We start from the raw sequence: 17,368 nt of genomic DNA, 5'->3' as shown, positions 1-17,368 counted from the left end.
CGAGACTTCGCCGCGCCCGCAGGGGAGGGCGTGGCTCGGGAGCCAGCACGCCCCGCCCCCTCAGCCTGCTGGAAGCGCGGCGGCGGTCGCTGTGCAGCCCTAACGGAGCATTAACCGCCCGTTAGCCGGCGGTGCGCCGGGGCGGGCTCGACAGCGACCCGCCGGCGGCTTTAGAGCGCAGCGCGGCGGAGCGGGAGAGCGGCGGGAGGCCGGGCCGGCGGGGCGGCGGCGGCGCCGCCATGGAGCTTTGTTGCGGGCCGGGCGCTAGGGGGCGCTGTCCCCGCCCCGCGCCCCAATAAAGTTGGCCGGGAAGGCGCCGCCGGCCGCGCGATTTCGCGGCTCTCGCGAGAGGACGAGCGCGCGCCCCCGCCCATCTCCGAGAGGACTCGCGGACGAGGAGGACTCGCGCCTGAGCGGAGGGAGGGGTGGTGGCGGCTGCGTTGTTATCGCGAGAGTTGCGGGCGGGTCTCGCGAGAGTTGGCGGTGCCCCCGGACGGCGCCGCTCCGGTTCGGGCAGAGCGCGGGGGCCGGGCCGGGGGCGGCGGCGGCTCCGGGGCCCCTTCGGCCGGGGATCCTCCGCGCCCAGGCCCCGCCACCGCCGCTGAGGCCGCGGGCAGCGCTCCGGGCCCGGGCCCCGCCTTCCCGGGGCGCCCCCGCGGCCGCGCTGCCCGCCGGGCCTGGGCCCCTCGGATGAGGCGGTGAGGCCGCGGCGCTTCCCCCTCCCCTCCCGGGTCCTTCCCCCCTCCCCTCCCCGTCCCTCCCGCCTCCTCCGGGGCCTCGGGTCCCGCTCCCCATGTAGGAGGGAGGACCGAGGCCGGGGTGGATGGTGCGAGGGGCGGGCGCGGAGGGAGTTTGAAGTTCGGGGCTTTCGCGGAGTCCCCCCCTCGCCGTTCCCGAGCGCAGCGGGGGAGGAATGCCAAATCCGGAGAGACATGGGGGCAAGAAGGACGGCGGCGGGGGGTCCTCGCAGCCGGGCAGCGGGAGCTCCAACAGCAAGGAGAGGCACCGGGCGGGCTCCAGGCACAAGAGGCACAAGTCCAGGCACTCCAAGGAGTCCCCGCTGGCGGCCCAGGAAGCGGCGGCGCCCCTGGGAGCGGTGATCAAGCCGCTGGTGGAGTACGATGACATCAGCTCGGACTCGGACACCTTCTCGGACGATGTGGCCCTCAAGCTGGACAGGAGGGACAACGAGGAGAGGAGGGCGGAGAGGAGCGAGAGGGCCCAGAAGCACCGGCACCACCAGCACAAGCGACTCCGGGAGCTGATGAAGAGCAAACAGGCGGAGAAAGACAGGAAGTTGGAAAAAAGCCTGGATGCTTCCAGCAGGTCCGCCAAGGAGAGGATATCGGGATCCTCCAAGAGGCTCCTGGAGAGCGAGGAGCACCCCAAGGCGCTCTCCTCCAAGAGCAGCAACAAGGAATCGCGCTCGGCCAAGGTGCACAAGGAGAAATCCAGGAAGGAGCGGGAGCTCAAATCCAGCCACAAAGAGCGCAGCAAAAGCCATCGCAAAAGGGATGCTCCCAAAAGTTACAAAACCATCGACAGCCCCAAGAGGAAATCCAGGAGCCCTCACAGGAAATGGTCGGACAGCCCCAAACTGGACGACAGCCCCTCGGGAGCCTCCTACGTGCAGGAGTACGACCTCAGCCCGCCCCGCTCGCACACCTCCAGCACCTACGATCCCTACAGGAAGAGCCCCGGCGGCTCCTCACGCCGCCAGTCCCTCAGCCCACCCTACAAGGAGCCCGTGGGCTACCAGTCCAACGCCCGCTCGCCCAGCCCCTACAGCCGGCGGCAGCGATCCGTCAGCCCCTACGGCCGGAGGCGCTCGTCCAGCTACGAGCGGGGCAGCGGCTCCTACAGCGGGAGGTCGCCGAGCCCCTACAGCCGCCGCCGCTCCAGCAGCCCCTTCGCCTCCAAGCGCTCCGTGAGCCGGAGCCCCATCGCCAGGTGCGTGTGCCGGGAGCTGGGGAGGGCTTGGGATGGAGCTGGGAGTATGGAGGGAGATGGGGGAAGGATGTTTAGGGGGGTTTGGAGTGATAGGATAAAGGGGGATGGGTTTAGGTTGAAGGATGGTGGGTTTAGGTGGGATATTAGGAAACAGTTCTTCCCTGTGAGGGTGGTGAGGGCCTGGCACAGTTGTGGGTGCTCCATCCCTGGAGTTGTCCAAGGTTGGACAGGGCTTGGAGCAAGCTGGGGTAGTGGAAGTGTTCCTACCCATGGGATGGTGTTGAGGGCCTTTCCAGCCCAAACCATTCCATGATTCTGTGATTCCTTTCCTCCCCACTGGTGCCCAGGTTGGCCCTGGAGTGACACGTGTGGAGTTGCTTTGGTCGGGGCCCTGACAATTCCCTCGGAAATGGAGTTGACACTTTGGGAGACGCCTCTGTGTGTGGCAGGAGGCGGCGTCCATGTTGGCTCCGGGCAGGGAGGGAGGCTGGAGCAGCTCTGGGATTAAGTTACACCCACCTCTGGAGTGGCCCCTATGTGGGGAGGCTCCCTGAGCAGCATCTAAGGTGCTTACCTGGCGGGAAGTTCAGCCATGGGGAATGTTTTCACCTGTTTCTGGAAGCCTTTATCCATTTACTGCATGTGGGAACATGATCTTGCTTTTCAGGAGGGCTCCTTTGGGGTGGATTTTGCTCTTTCTGAACTGTCTTGTCTTTTCTTTCCCCTTGGATTAGTGACAACCACGTGCAAACTCCATCTCTCAGCCTAAACTTTCTTTTCTCAGCACTAGAATTTCTTCCCTTCTGAAATCTGGACAGTGTGGAAGGATGGGGAGCAACCAGCTGGATTTTGGCTTACCTCAAATTTTCTCTCTTTTTCCCTTTCACTCAGTAACTTTTTTCCAGAAAGAATCAATTCTTTCAAGGTAGCTCTGTGTGTTTTATTTCAGGTGTTCATTAATCATCCTGTGACACAGTCTAACATTGATGTTTTCTTTCCTAGTCCTGGCTTACGCTCAGTGAGTTTCCAGTTGTCTCCATGGATGCTGTGGAGCTTTGCTTGGAGCTCCATGGCAATTCAGATGTGACCTGGAATGTAATGGCCATAGGAATGCTGTGCTGCATCCTCCAGCTCAGCAGTTCCCAAAGCACACAGGGCTTTTGGAATTTGGTCTTTGTTACCACAGCTCTGAACTTCAGGAGTGCTGTCTTCCACGGAGAACTTGCCTTTGTCCTTGCTGGCAGTTCTGTGTTGGTTTCAATCCCCTGGAAGCTCTGACGTAAAATCTCTGTATTCCACTGATTTTACAGTGAAAATTTCCTCCAGGCTGCTCCTCCTCTGGCCTGTTTTCTCTGTGTTCTCCTGGGAGGTTCTCAGGGATAGGCCTGGGTGGTTTTCTCCTCCTTCCCTTCAGTCCTTTTTGCCTGGTAGTGCTCTGACACGTTATTTACTGACCCTTTGAAGAGTGAGGGTGCAGGCAGTTCACTGATACAGCTCTGAGTTGTGGCACTGGGTCAGTGGCCAGCCCTGAGCAGGGAGAAGCCATTGGGAACTGCAGAGATTATCCTAAGAGTTTTCTTCCCAGGAGAACCTCTCTGTGTGAGTGGCTGGCTGCTTCTGAGGTGAGAAATCCAGCAGTTCCATTTCCTTGATTGATGAGAGCAACTCCAGAGCACTTTGTGCTGCTTCCCTAAACTTTCAGAGCTGCTTTCTAAGGACATCTTGGACTAAATGCTGGACCCCAAACCAGATGAGTTCCAAAGGTTACTCACTGTTTACATTCTGGCTTGATAACTTACTCCTCTCTCTTTCCTGGCCCCACAACTCACTGACTGTGTGAGGTATTCCATTCCCTTTGGAAAACACCTGCCTGCAGTGACAGGAGCAAAGGGACAGAGGGAATTTCACCTGTTTTCCATGTGTCAGCTGAAGTCTAAGTTGTAATGCATGTGTTAGTTGTGCTTTGTGGAGCTCCCAGGCTGCAAGGTGAGACTGGAGGGAGGGAGCTCTTGCTCAGGTGTGTCCAGGAGACACAGGGGGGCTCAGGGCTCACCTGAGGGAGAGGGTGGGCAGAGCCTTCCTCCCCTTGACATGCTGCAGATGAGTGTGAAAGGAGGCAGCTGACTTTGGGCAGTGACTGATCCCTTCTGTGCTTCCTGTGGAGGGACAGGAACATTTATTTTTTGGGAGAGAAAACCTCTTTAACTGGCACACTCAGGCAGGGAACACCTGACCACAGCTTGTGTTCCTCAGGCTTTTCTGGGACACTCCATTATCTCCACTGACTGACAATATAGTTGGGATTTTTTTAGTGCATTCTGTGTTTTCTTTCATCTCCATGTCCAAAGCACATCATTAGGGAGCTGCACCCATGTGCTGTGCTGATTGGAGAAAATCCAGAGTTGTTTGTATTTCCAGTGGCTGTGGAAAACAACTCTCTTCCCAACCAGGAGGATTTGGTCAGCAGGGAAAATAACAGATGTGCTTTGCCATTCTGCTGTCACTGCAGCTAAAAGGAGGAGATGGAATTCCAGAGCCCCTCAGCTTGCTGGAGGTGGGGTGTGCTGAGTGTGAGTGTGCACGTGCTGGGTTCTTGCTCTGGTCACAAATAAGAATTAAAGCTTGTTTCCTGAGAAATTGGAGCAGTCAGTTTCCCTGATAGTGTTTTCTGCTTTATCCTTAACTCTGTGTTGTTTAGAGCAGGTAAAATATTGAAATATTTGTAAGTGATTTTGGGTGGATAATATGGAATTATGTAGATAGTAACCTGTTAACCTTGGCCATCTCAGCATGGAAGGTTCTAGCATTCCCTTCATCCCAATCTTCTGATTGTGCTTTTTAATTTGGATTTTTAGATGAAGCCATCATTTCTTTGTTAATTCACAGCTGTCATGGGTGGTATCTTTTATTTCTGTTTTCCAGTTCTGGAGGGACAGCAGGGTGGGTTTTAATCCCAAAACATTTTTATCCAGAAGGAGGAAGGACTGTGAGGCTGAATTGCCCCTCATCCATCCTGGATAACCTTGACAAAGCAAGTAAGGTGTGGAATGTGACACCAAGGCTTAACAAATTAAGGGAGAAAGGGTTAAAAGTGTTATTAAATGGCTACAGGTAAAGCCACAGAAAATCATTCCAGAAGATGGAAATTATTTTCTTCCAGAAGCAAAACCTGCCTGTGCATCTTCTGCACTTCATTGCCTGTTTTTTTTTTGAGATATGCAGTGATAAAAGGGCCCCTCAGCAGGTGCTGGGCTGGAATTTTGGGGGCTGTTGATGCTCTGAGGATGGGAGGTGAGGTTTGCTGTAGGTAGAGCTGGGAGAAGCTGCATGTGGAGCCTTTTTCAGGTCTCAGAAAGCAGCTGTGAACACCAGCCTGGAAAAGAGGCTTGGAAAGAGCAGTTTTTTGTGGGGTAACTGTAGGGAATTATTGTTAGTGAAGAGAAAAAGGGTGAGGGGTGCCTGTGGAGGGAAGAGGAATGAGAGGGAAGGGTGGATTTATTCCTGGTGGAGCAGAGGAGTGTGGATATTTGCTGTTGGAAGCTCAGGGAGTCATTGCAGCCCTGGGAAGTGCTGGTGCTGTGGGCCCTGTGAGAGGGTCTGAGCATTCCAGACTTCCCCACCCTCACCTGTCCTGGTCCAGGCAGGTGTCCCTGGTGTTTCTAAATTGGCATCATTAAATAAGGTAAAATTGGACTTTTGGAGAAGTTTACTTTTTATCTGGTGAGTGATCTGCTTTGATTGCTCTGCATCCAGCTGGGTTAAATTCTGGTGAGGGTGAGGAGGCCCTGCACAGGTTCCTCAGAGAAGCTGTGGCTGCTCCTGGATCCCTGGCAGTGTCCCAGGTCAGGTTAAACAGGGCTTGGAGCAGCCTGGGACAGGGGAAGCTGTCCCTGCCATCCAGGGGTGACACTGGATGAGCTTTGAGGTCTCTTCCAACCCAAACCATTCCATGATTCCATGAGTTGGAACTCTTGGGGGTTCTCATGGGGCAGGATGGAAGACAGGGAGCAGGAAAAGGGGCACTGCAGCATCTTGAACAATCCATCCTGGATGAATTGCAGCAGGGAATGTTAACCCCAAAACTTTCTGGTTGCAGTAGGTGACATCCTACAGGATTCTTTAGGAGTGTTTTCCATAACCTGCAAATATCTTGGAGCTGCTGGAAAGGTAACTGCTCTCCCAGCTCGTGGTGCCAGACAAACTGCAGCCCAGGCTGTCAGTCACTGAGCAGAAACCTTGGGAAAAGAGATGATCCTGAGGCAGGAAACAGCTGTGGGATCACAGACCCTGCTTTTTTCTCCTTCTGGTTGTATGTTTATTTTGCAAGTCTGAAGGTAAGGACTCACCTACAGCCCTGCTGTTCTTTGCCCACTGCCAGCACAAGCCTTGGCCTTGTGCTTCCAAGTGGGAGAGAGGAATTCTGATCCTTGGGGTAGAGACCCCTCACCTCCCACACTCACAGCTGCCCCTCCTGCAAGGTGCTGCTAGTGTTGGGACAGGAATTTCCTGTTGCCACTTCTGCAGTTTATTTTCCAAATGTTTATTTTCGTGGGATAATACTAATTGGTGTTGTTAATTATTTCTGAGTATGGTTACAAGGGAGCCAGTGTCACCTGTGTTTGAACTGCTGCTATTAAGTGTGTTTATTAACTGCTGTGGGAGTGTTTTTAGGGAATTCTGTGTTTTCCAAGTTAGATGTGTCCTGAGTGGAGTGCTGTGTCTGTTACACTATTTGAACTCAGAATTTTTGGTTGTCCTGTTGGCATCAGAGCCCACCACACCATTAAAGCCTCCTGCCTCACCCTGCCCAATCTTTGTTCCTCCTGGAGTGGAGGAAACACTTCTGGCTTATCAGGAATTTGATAAAAGCACTGGAAGTACCAGCTTCCATTTCCATTTTGGTGTTTATCTGGTTTCCCCATCAGTTTCCCCTCTCTCCTGAGCAGGTTCATGTGGGAGAGCCCTGATGGTGTGAGGTGTTTCCTGCCTTGCTTCTCTCCCAGCACAGATTTTCTCTGATTATTTCTGCACACACACACCTGATTTAGAGCCCATTCTTTGTACAGGAAGACCTTGACCAATAGAGTTAAAATTCCTGGGGTTTATTTTTCCTTCTTCCAAATGACACCATGCAAATTTGAGTTCTGATAGCAGCAAAAAAAACCGGGGGGTGTGAAAGGAGTTTGAAGTGCCCAATTTCCTGAGGCAGCATTCCCATGAGGGCAGTCTTGTTTTATCCATGGTTTCCTTTAAAGTTGCACATAATTCCTGTGAAATATTCCTGAATATTCTTGAGATATTCCAAGAGCTCATCCTCTTGGCTGGAGTCTCCTGGTGGGTGTGTGATCTCCTCTTTCCCTTGGGGCTTGTCCAGCCTCGATCCTTCCCTGACGGTGGGTCTGGCACAGGAAGGGTGAGTGGTGATGGTATACAGCTGCTCCTGATTGACTCAAAAACTCCTTCCAGTAGCTCCAGCTTCTCCTGACAGGTGTTGTGGCCTCTCTGAGCTGACCAATAACTCCTTCAGCTGTTGGTGAGCAGCTCAGAGGGTGAGAGAAGCTCTGTTTCCTTTCTCTCCCCAGGAAATCCGTGAAGTCCCGGAGCCGCAGCCCTGGCTACTCCAGGCACTCATCTCACAGCAAAAAGCAGAGGTCTGGCTCCCGCAGTCGCCATTCCAGCATCTCCCCAAGCAGGCTCCCACTGAACTCCAGCCTGGGAGCAGAGCTCAGCAGGAAGAAGAAGGAGCGAGCGGCCGCTGCAGCAGCTGCGGCCAAGGTGGATGGGAAGGAGGCAAAAGGCTCCCCTGTTTTCCTGGCTAGGAAGGAGAACAGCTTGGCTGAGCTGAAGGAGGCTGGGACAGAGTCTAAAAAGGTCACCAAAACTGTTAAATCTGAGAAAGCTCCTGACACGGACTCGGTTAATTTACTGTACACCAACGCAGAGCCTAAAGCCCCTGCGGAGACAACGAAATCCAAGGCAGAGGAGAACTCGGAGAGGAAACACCCTGTTCCACTTAGGGATTCCAAACCCACGGGAACAAAAGACTCGAAGCCTGTAGCAGTGGTAGAGGACCTGGTATCTCCAAAGGAGACAGAATCAGCAGAGAAGGAGATTCCACCCCCTCTCCCCGCCATCAAATCCCCTCCTCCACCTCTGCCCACCACCACCCCTCCGCCTCCCACGCCGCCGCTGCCGCCGCTGCCTCCGTCGCCCGCTGTCCCTCCTTTGCCTCCAGCCCCAGTGACTCCTGTTCAGGTCCCTCCTTCAGCCCCAACGTCTTTGCCATCTTCTTCCCACCCAAGGACGTCTACTTTATCCTCTCAGGTGAACTCCCAGTCCTCTGTCCAGGTGGCTCCAAAAACCCAAGTGTCTGTGACGGCTGCTATCCCACACCTGAAAACTTCCACCTTGCCTCCGCTTCCGCTCCCCCCTATTTTAGTTGGGGAAGATGACTTGGATAGGTAAGGTCACACCAGAGCATCTCCTTTAGCATTTAAGAACAAAGCCTTGAATAAAAAGGGGGGTTGGTTTTACAGTTGTGAGCTTATCCTGCAGAGTATAACTGTGGTGTTGGTTTAAAGGAGTTATCCCAGGGCTGTTCCAGGTGTTGGCCCTGCCAGGTTTGTGTGGAGGGTTTTATGGTCTCATGCAGGTTGTTGCCTCTTATCTCTGTGGGAAACAAGAGGTTTGGCTGCTGCTTGGTAAAGGTTTCACATCACTCCTTGCTCATGGTTATTTGCAGGGGTGGAATGTGGAGCTGGGGTTTTGCCTCTCTCTGTGTTGGAGCTGTTTGCACACTTACTATAACTTTTTTGTTTGTTTGTTTGCTAAATTCTTTAGAAACTTGTACACAAGGAACAGGAAAAAGCTAAAAAATTCTTAACAAGTGCACAAACCAGAGCTTTTTCTGTTCCAGATTCACAAGCCATGCCCACATGTAAAACCAACATTGGTTTAACTTGAGTATTGTCTTAATTCTTGAGTAATTGATGCAAGCAGTTCATTGCTTGAGAAATAGGTACTGTTTGTTTGAAGAGTTTAAACATGAGTGAAACTGCACCTGCTTTGAATTTATTTCCTGATCATTTCTGATCAAAACGTGCAGCCTTGGCTCTGTCCTGTGATTGCAGCTCTGGCTGGGCTGGGGGTGGCTGTGGCTTCTGTGATGAACTCATCTGAAAACCCCACTCAGGGGTGGGAAGAAATGAACAGAATATCCAGAATGGAGTGGAGAAGACAAAAAAAAACCCCATATAGTTGTTTTTTCTCTCCTTTTCTAGCTGTTAGTATGTTGCAGTGCTGGTAACTTAAGGTTATCAGTGATTTTTTTTTTTTAATTTGATCTGCCTAGCCTGTAATTTCCAACACCTCCTGTATCCTCCCAGCCATCACTGAAGATTGCTGGGACTGAGGAGTAAAGCACATTTTCAGTGACCAGTGTGGTATCCCACAGTCCTGACTCAATACAATCACCCTGTGGTGAAGTGTTACATATTCTGAATAATTGAATTTATTCTCATGGATGATTCTGATATTGATGGCAAGCAGGGAACTGTTCCCACTGCCTCCAACCTAAAAGTGAGGCTGGTGTGTGTTTGTTGCCCTCCCTGTGTGATGTTGTTCAGTAAATATTACTGGTTTTAAATGTCTGTGCTGAGCAGGAGCTTTGAGCTGCCTGCTGATTTTCCCTCATTTCCAATCCCACAAGTTGTCCTGCAAATTTCTATTTTATTTTTTCAACCACACACACCTAGAGCTCTGGGTTTTTTTACCACCCAGGTGTGACTTAGCTCTGTAAAAGTGTTTTATGCCTGACCTCAGGGCTGGGGTGATGAGGGTGATGCTGGGGCTCAGTAAATGCCTCTGTGTGACTTTTTCCCAATAAAAGGATGGGAAATCCCACTTGTTTTGCTGAGTCTGGTGGCAGTTCCATGTGGCCCTGACTGTGCAGAATCTCACCCTTCACCAGTGGCCTTCATTTTTATGAGCAAAACTCTTTGAGCTGGACTTTTGTCCTTGCTGAGCCTGGGGAATGTTCCAGCCCCGAGCCCGTGGCAAATCCAGGGTTGAAAATTGGGTTTTGAAGTGCCCAAGGACAGAATTTGTTCAAGTGGAGAGACCCTTAAACCTCTCCAGAATTACCACCTCCAAACCTTTTAGGCTTGATTGGTTTACCATGAGAGGAGGAAAAGCTGTTTAGGAGGAATTGGTACAAATTTAGTCCTGGTTTGATGCAGAGCTTGTGCAGCTTCCTGGGAACACAGCACTCACCTGGCTGCTGCCATCCCTGCTGGTTCAGAGGAAAGGAGCTCCAAGGAGCTTTTGTTGTGTTCTTGGTGTTTGTTCTTGGTCTTTTCTCTGCTTGGGCAGCTCTGAAGGCTCTGTTTGGTTTCCTCCTCCTGGTGACCAGCCCAGGTGTCCTGGGGGAACTGAGCTTAGAGGAACCAAGTGCTGGCATGCAAATAGAGAACTGAACAGATAAAAGGCAAGAAAATGGGAATTTTTTGGTAATTGAGATCTGGTAATTGGTAATTTGGAACCTGGGCACTGCAGGTTCACTCTCCAGACACACCTTCACCCTTCCCACCATGGTCTTGCAAATAAGTTATTTTCAATTCTGGACAAAGGCTGAATTTTTTTGTGGTTTAGTGGTGAATGTGACTGTTCATGGTTGGACTTAATCTTTTCCAGCCTTAACAATTCCTTGTGATTCTCTGTGGATATTTGAACATGATTATTCTGCTTTTAAGGATTTTGCTGTTAATGGGGGGAGTTTCAGCCCATCTACTTCTCCCATTTCTGGTGGTTTTTTGTCTTCCTCCTTCCTTAAGTAGATTTCACAAGAGATTGTTGTGCAGATTATTAGGCAGTGTCTAATGAAATAATTGGGAGAACGACCTACTTCCATCAGTTCATTTATTCTAAAGTGTTAGAGCTGATGGTTCAAACACCAGATCTGCTCCCTGCCCTAAATACAGACCTGGGAAGGCTGTGTGGATCTCTGAAATTTTTCCTTTTTCTGGTGAAGCAGAGATTTGCATGGAGAATTGGTGACTACTCAAACCTAGGAATTCTCCTCACTGAATACATGAAAGAGAAAGGAGGTTCTGCTCCTGCCAGCCTAAAACAAACTCCTGCTAATTGGATTTAAAAAATCAACTTTTGGTTCCTCAGCAGCATTTGGGAGTTAAAGCCACATTTCAGTCCTTGCTAAAAGGTTAAAAGTTTCTTGTGGAGGAAGGTTTAGCTCTGGCTCTGTATTTATAGTGGTCCTCACCAGGTCAAGCATTCAATTTCATGGTGATAAATGGAGTAAATAGAGGAAGTAAAGGTCAGAAAGTGGGTGCTGGCTGATCCCCTGAGCTGCCTCACAGGAAACTCTGAATTACTGGTACTGATTTGTGCAAACTGAGCAAGTTGTAGTGCAGACCTGTGCGTTCATTTCATGACATGTTCCACCCTGACACTTTTCTCTCCTGATGTATGAGCATTGTAAATTTAAGCTGGTTTATTTTATATTTGAATGTGCTAATTTTGACACTTAAACCTCACCTTGTCAACCAGAGCTGTTGTCCTGCAGCAGCTCTTTTTTGTTTGCTTGTTTCTTTAACTGGCTGTTGAGTCTGACTTTTGTGTTGTATTAACTTTTCGGAGTTTAGTCCAAAAGAGATTCTTCCTCCAAAACCTGTGAAGAAAGACAGAGAGCAGAGACCACGACACTTACTCACGGACCTCCCGCTCCCCCCAGAGCTCCCTGGGGGGGACCCATCTCCTCCTGACTCCCCAGAACCAAAGGCAGCCACACCACCTCAGCAACCCTTCAAAAAGAGACCAAAGTAAGGCTGACTTCTTTTTTTTATTTTTTTTTTAAATCTTTGAGTCTCAAGTCTCCTGACTGATCTGAGAGATTTTATTGAGGGAAGTGAAATAGAGGAGAAAACAAGTTCCTATTTCTGTATTATTCAGTATAATGCCTGTTTCCTGTGGGCTGTTTCACATTTGAGCCCTCAGCTAAAGGCAGCTTGCCCATTTATTTAAGAATTAATGGTAGAAGTTGCTGGCGTGTGTCATGTCCAATCTTCAGCCACATCTACCCCAGAAGCTCTTTTCTCTTTGATTTAGCCAGAAGAAACCTCTGGATGAGCATCTCTGTATAAAACTCTTGTTGCTTTCAAAAGTTGGTTGTTCCAAATGGGAGATTTGGGTTCTTCACTGGCATAGGGTGTCCAGATCCCTGCAAGTGTCCAAGGACAGGGCTTGGAGCAGCCTGGGATAGTGAAAGGTGTCCCTGCCCATGACTGGATCATATTTCACATCCCTTCCAACCCAAACCATTCCAGAATTCCACATTCAAGGCACAGAGAACTTTCCCTGATCACAAATGTAGTCATTTATTGAGGGAGCAAAATCCCCTGATGTTTTGCACAGAGTGTTTTAAATAGAAACCAAACCTCCAGCATCCTGCAAAATATCCCACACTTTCATTTTTGCCCTGCTGTAGTGTGATAATTCCATTCAGGATAGTATTTCTGTGTTTGGTGTAGTTGGGATTATCAAAAATCCATTAAAATGAAAATTCCAACATACATTAAAATGAGCGCTCCATTCTGGGAGTGCAACGCCAACATGCCTGAGCTTTGCTTTTGGATTTTAGGGACTAACCCAGTTGAACAGGTGGTTTTTTGGTGGGATGGCACTGAGCTGGAGCCCTCAGGTGTCTCACAGAGCTCTTCCCTCTGCAGAATCTGTTGTCCTCGCTACGGGGAGAGGAGGCAGACGGAGAGCGACTGGGGCAAGCGCTGCGTGGACAAGTTCGACATCATCGGCATCATCGGAGAAGGGACCTACGGGCAGGTCTACAAAGCCAAGGACAAGGACACAGGTGAGCATGGCTCCAGGTAGATCCCCTCTGGGGGTGTGCTCAGCTCCCTGCCAGTGCTGCTCCACAGTGACAAATTCCTGCAGGGACACAAGTGGCTCCAGCGCTTCCATCGGGGGTTTTCCGAAAGGGGCAGGAGAGCAGCAGCTCTGGAATCTTGAGTTTAGTGCCCAGGTTCCTGCTCTGATGGTGAAATCTTGTGCCCTGGGTTGTGGTTTGATGCCTGGGCAGAAGATTGAGGTGGCCACAGGTGCCAGCTGAACCCCTGCTTTTTAAATTGTCAGATTTTATTGCAGCACAGCTTGGGAAATTCCAGTGTAAACTTCTGTTCCCCCTTTGTGGTGGAGCAGTGTTGGATTAAGCCCTTTCTGACCCAGAGATGGAGCAACTGAGAGGTGTTTGAAAAACTTTTATTCTATTTTTAGTCTCATGAGAAGGGTGAGACAACACAGATGTTATAATTCACTCTATCACAATCAGAAACCAACTATTTCTTAATTGCAATATAGTATAAGTGTATTACAATATAGTGTAAGCATTTCTTGGCTTATCAGCTTTTACCACACCATACTGGAAATGTCTTAAAGCCAATCATCTAAAATTACTCTTTGTGCTCCTTCTACAATGCATCTTTCATGGTTCTATTTCTCCAAAGTATCTAATCTTTTTTGCAAGGCCTCTACAAATCCATTTCTCTAGGAAAAGCACAAGTGTCAGGTGAGAGCTCCTAGCAGAGCGACTGAATTAAAATGAGCAGGGAAGTCCTTTGGTGGGCATTTTCCCTGCTTGGTGCTGCTCCCAGCTTCCGTGGGGGTGCAGGTGAGCAGGCTGTTACCCTCTGTGCCCTGCAGGTGAGCTGGTGGCTCTGAAGAAGGTGCGCCTGGACAATGAGAAGGAAGGATTCCCCATCACGGCCATCCGCGAGATCAAAATCCTGCGGCAGCTCATCCACCGCAGCGTGGTCAACATGAAGGAGATCGTCACAGACAAACAAGATGCACTGGATTTCAAGAAGGACAAAGGTACAGCTGGCTGCAGGGGTGGTTTCTGTTCACCACAGATGTGATGTTGCTCCTTGGTTTAGTGTTAACTCAGCTCTGGGGTGCGTTTGTTTCTTTGTGTTCGTCCTGCGGTTCCAGCGAGGTTGGATCTGGCTCTGGCCTCGCCTCAAAGGACAGGTTCCAGTTGGAGTGAGTTGATTGCATTCCTGTAGAGTCACAGGAGAGCAGTCTTTAAAAAAAAAAAACCCTTTACAGGGTCGGTTTTACCACTGATTAGTGGCAACAAACTTAGTAGTAGTGTGAAAAGTTCTTTGTCCTCAGTCACCGTGGAAGAAGAGTTTTAGCATCCCACTGGCTCTTCTTGTTTGGGACCTTCTCTTCCAGGAGAGAGAATGGAGCAGCCCAAACACAAGTTCAAGCCATGCATGGTAATCCTTCAACAAACTCTTGTAAGAAAGTAACCAAAGCATGAAGGTAAATGTGGCCAGAACTTCAGAGGAATTTATTTTGAGTGTTAATTTCAGATCTCAGCTTGGTGGGGCTACTTTCTTGTTTTGGGGCTTTTTTACCCCTTGAGGGAAAAGGACACCCAGTAAATCCAAAACAAAACAAAAAAAAAAAAAAAAAGAAAAAAGAAAAAAAAAAACTCCAGCAAAATTATGCCCAACAAAGACTCTTTCAACAATTTAATCTCCTTTCATTCCTCCTCTTTTTTGTGTCTCTCCTTTTGTTTTCAACCATTTCTGTGTTTATTATCCCAGGTGCCTTTTACCTTGTGTTTGAGTACATGGACCATGACCTAATGGGGCTGCTAGAATCTGGCTTGGTACATTTCTCAGAGGACCATATCAAGTCTTTCATGAAACAGTTAATGGAGGGTCTGGATTACTGTCACAAAAAGAATTTCCTTCATCGAGACATCAAGTGCTCCAACATCTTACTGAACAACAGGTAATCACTTGTACAAGAATCTTGTCCATAATTACAACCAAATGTGTCAATATCCACCTAAAAAAATTCTCTGGGACTTTGGCCTGTTTGTGGGAAGGGTTTGTGATACAGATAAAACTGAATTATTGGGTTTTGGGGTTTTTTAAACTTTGTATTTCTTTGAAGCATTCAATGAGAAGTGGAGAATTAAGCTTGGCATATCCAGCAGTAATTCCTGCAAATGTGGCTTTGTGAGGCTTTTCCTCACCCTTTAACTGGGGTTGAAGTAGGAGTTGGGTTCTGATGGGTCCCTGACAGCTCAATGCATTCCATAATTCTGTGATTTAATTGTGGTTTTTTTGTCTTTCAGTGGGCAGATCAAACTTGCAGATTTTGGGCTCGCCCGACTCTACAGCTCAGAGGAGAGGTGAGGAAGGGGATTGGGTTTATCTGGGTGGGATGAGCTTCTTCCTTCTTAGTTATCCACACAATCCCTCACTTGGAAATCCTGACAAATTATTTTCATCCAGCTCCAGCTGTTGGACAGATACACTCCTGGCTGGTGTTAATAACTTTTCATTAGAAGAGCAGCTCAGAAGGAGCCAAAACTTCTCTGCTTGCTTTGACCTACCCTGGAGTGAGTTTTGCTCCAAGCTCAGTCACCATTCAGTGATGGCAGCCTGCTGAGGGTCAGGAATTTTCAGCCTTGGGTACCTACAAGTCCTGATTCCTATAAAATCCATGCTACCTCCTCAGCTGTTTTTAACTCAGAAGTGCAGACACTTGAAACCCCCCTGCTTCCACTGACAGGTGAAAGTGCAGCTGGGAAGTGAAATCAAGCAGTTTTCAGGCTTTTGTGGCTCCTGGGATGAGTTTTTATTTGTGTTTTGTTTGCTTTGCAGCCGTCCCTACACCAACAAAGTCATCACGTTGTGGTACCGACCCCCAGAACTGCTGCTCGGGGAGGAGCGTTACACCCCTGCCATTGATGTCTGGAGCTGTGGGTGAGTCCTGCTGCCTTCCCTGCCTCTGCTGCCAGCTCCTCAGCACTCCCATGGCAGCTCCTCCTTGATTTGTGCCACTTCCCACAGCTGGATCTGTCCCATCCATCCAGGGTGTTAGGAGGAGACAAGAATGCTTCACAGTGCTGTGAGGGACAGGAGTGTGCCCCCTCATTGAAACCACTTAGGAAAAACTCCTAGAATGGGGTTTCCCTTGGATTTGAAGTGAGAAGGAGTAAAGAACAGAATTTTCACTATTTAAAATCCATGGCAGCTGCTCCTTGCTTTGTGCCAATTCCCACAGCTGGATCTGTCCCATCCATGCAGGGTGTTAGAAGGAGACAGGAATATTTCCCATGCTGTGAGGGACAGGAGTGTGCCCCCTCATTGAAACCACTTAGGAAAAACTCCTAGAATGAGGTTTTCCTCATTGGGTTTGAAATGAGAGAGTGAAAATTCTGTTCTTTACTCTATTTAGAGTGCAAACCAACCTGATATTGATGTACCCTTGAGATCAAGAGGGGTGACACATTTGCCCCGTGCTCCTCACTCCTTCAGTGTGTTTTTTTAGAGAATTTTTCTCTAAACTCTTCAAGTTGCTGTTTGCCACTAATTTTTTCTTTTTTTCTCAGCTAAAACATTTTCAAGCAGCTATTTCAGGTTTCAGGAAGTTTCAGTAGTACAGAAAGCCTGGGGAACAGGAGTCTGGGCAGTTCAGCCACAAAGGTGGAACATTTTTCCAAATGATTCAGAAGCAAAGACTGGAGGATTCACCAGTAGGACCAAGGGTGGATTCCCCACTGGGATGTTCCAGCTAAACTTCATCAGGGTTTTATAACACAAAGACAGGTTGGGAAAACTAATAATTAACTATAATTACTGACTGTGAGGCCCAGTTGCTGCTCAGTTCCCATTCCAGCCAGGTGCTTGCATCCCCTCACCTACTTCTGACACTCATTCCTGGTGGCTGAGGAGAGATGCTGAGGGCTGCAGGAGTCAGAGGTGCTCCCTCTCTCCTCTCTTTCCCTCCCAGTTGTACAAGAGCTCTGTGTGCACAAATAATCTCCTCTGCTGGCCCTGGCAGCCACAGACCAGCAGAGGGAAGTTGAAAATCCAAACAAAAGCTGAACCTGGAGGAAATGGGAGCTCTGGGCTCTTTTCTCTTGTCACTCTTTTCCCTGCAAAGAGTGAACGTGTCAGGGGCTTCCTGCAGGGAGCAGCCACTTGCAGGAGGTGATTCCCAGGAGCCCAGGGCTGGGGACTCTGTACACACAGGTCACTTTGTCACTACAGAAGAAAACTAATAATTAATTATAATTACTGACTGGGAGGTCCAGTTGCTGCTCAGTTCCCTTTCCAGCCTGGTGCCTGCATCCCCCCAGCTTCTTCTGCCCCTCGTTCCTGGTGGCTGAAGGAGAGATGCTGAGGGCTGCAGGAGTCAGAGGTGCTCCCTCTGTCCTCTCTTTCCCTCCCAGCTTTACAAAAACTCTGTGTGCACAAACCCAGCTCCTCTGCTAGCCCTGATAGCTTGGAGCAGCAGAGAGAAGTTGAAAATCCAAACAAAAGCTGAGCCTGGAGGAAATGGGAGCTCTGGGCTCTTTTCTCTT

At 49.7% G+C, this 17,368-nt stretch overlaps 1 protein-coding gene across 2 annotated transcripts in view; it reads left to right on the top strand.

Moving 5' to 3' along the window:
* Positions 1-696: 696 nt before the first annotated feature.
* Positions 697-17,368, top strand: part of CDK12 (cyclin dependent kinase 12) — a 28,512-nt gene continuing 11,840 nt past the window's right edge. The window contains exons 1-8 of one of the 2 annotated variants that reach the window (XM_059868946.1): positions 697-1,950; positions 7,533-8,411; positions 11,610-11,786; positions 12,693-12,832; positions 13,681-13,851; positions 14,592-14,781; positions 15,131-15,187; positions 15,663-15,764. In XM_059868946.1, the coding sequence (XP_059724929.1) occupies positions 914-1,950; positions 7,533-8,411; positions 11,610-11,786; positions 12,693-12,832; positions 13,681-13,851; positions 14,592-14,781; positions 15,131-15,187; positions 15,663-15,764 (2,753 nt within the window). In that variant the 5' untranslated portion in view covers positions 697-913. The remainder of the gene's footprint in view (positions 1,951-7,532; positions 8,412-11,609; positions 11,787-12,692; positions 12,833-13,680; positions 13,852-14,591; positions 14,782-15,130; positions 15,188-15,662; positions 15,765-17,368) is intronic. The other variant, XM_059868947.1, reaches the window with a different exon arrangement.

This window comes from Haemorhous mexicanus, chromosome 28 (assembly GCF_027477595.1).
Source record: "Haemorhous mexicanus isolate bHaeMex1 chromosome 28, bHaeMex1.pri, whole genome shotgun sequence".
In the NCBI taxonomy this organism is placed as follows: domain Eukaryota; kingdom Metazoa; phylum Chordata; class Aves; order Passeriformes; family Fringillidae; genus Haemorhous; species Haemorhous mexicanus.
Note: the sequence above shows the minus strand (reverse complement) of the source record. Positions and strands in the feature narration are given on the sequence as shown.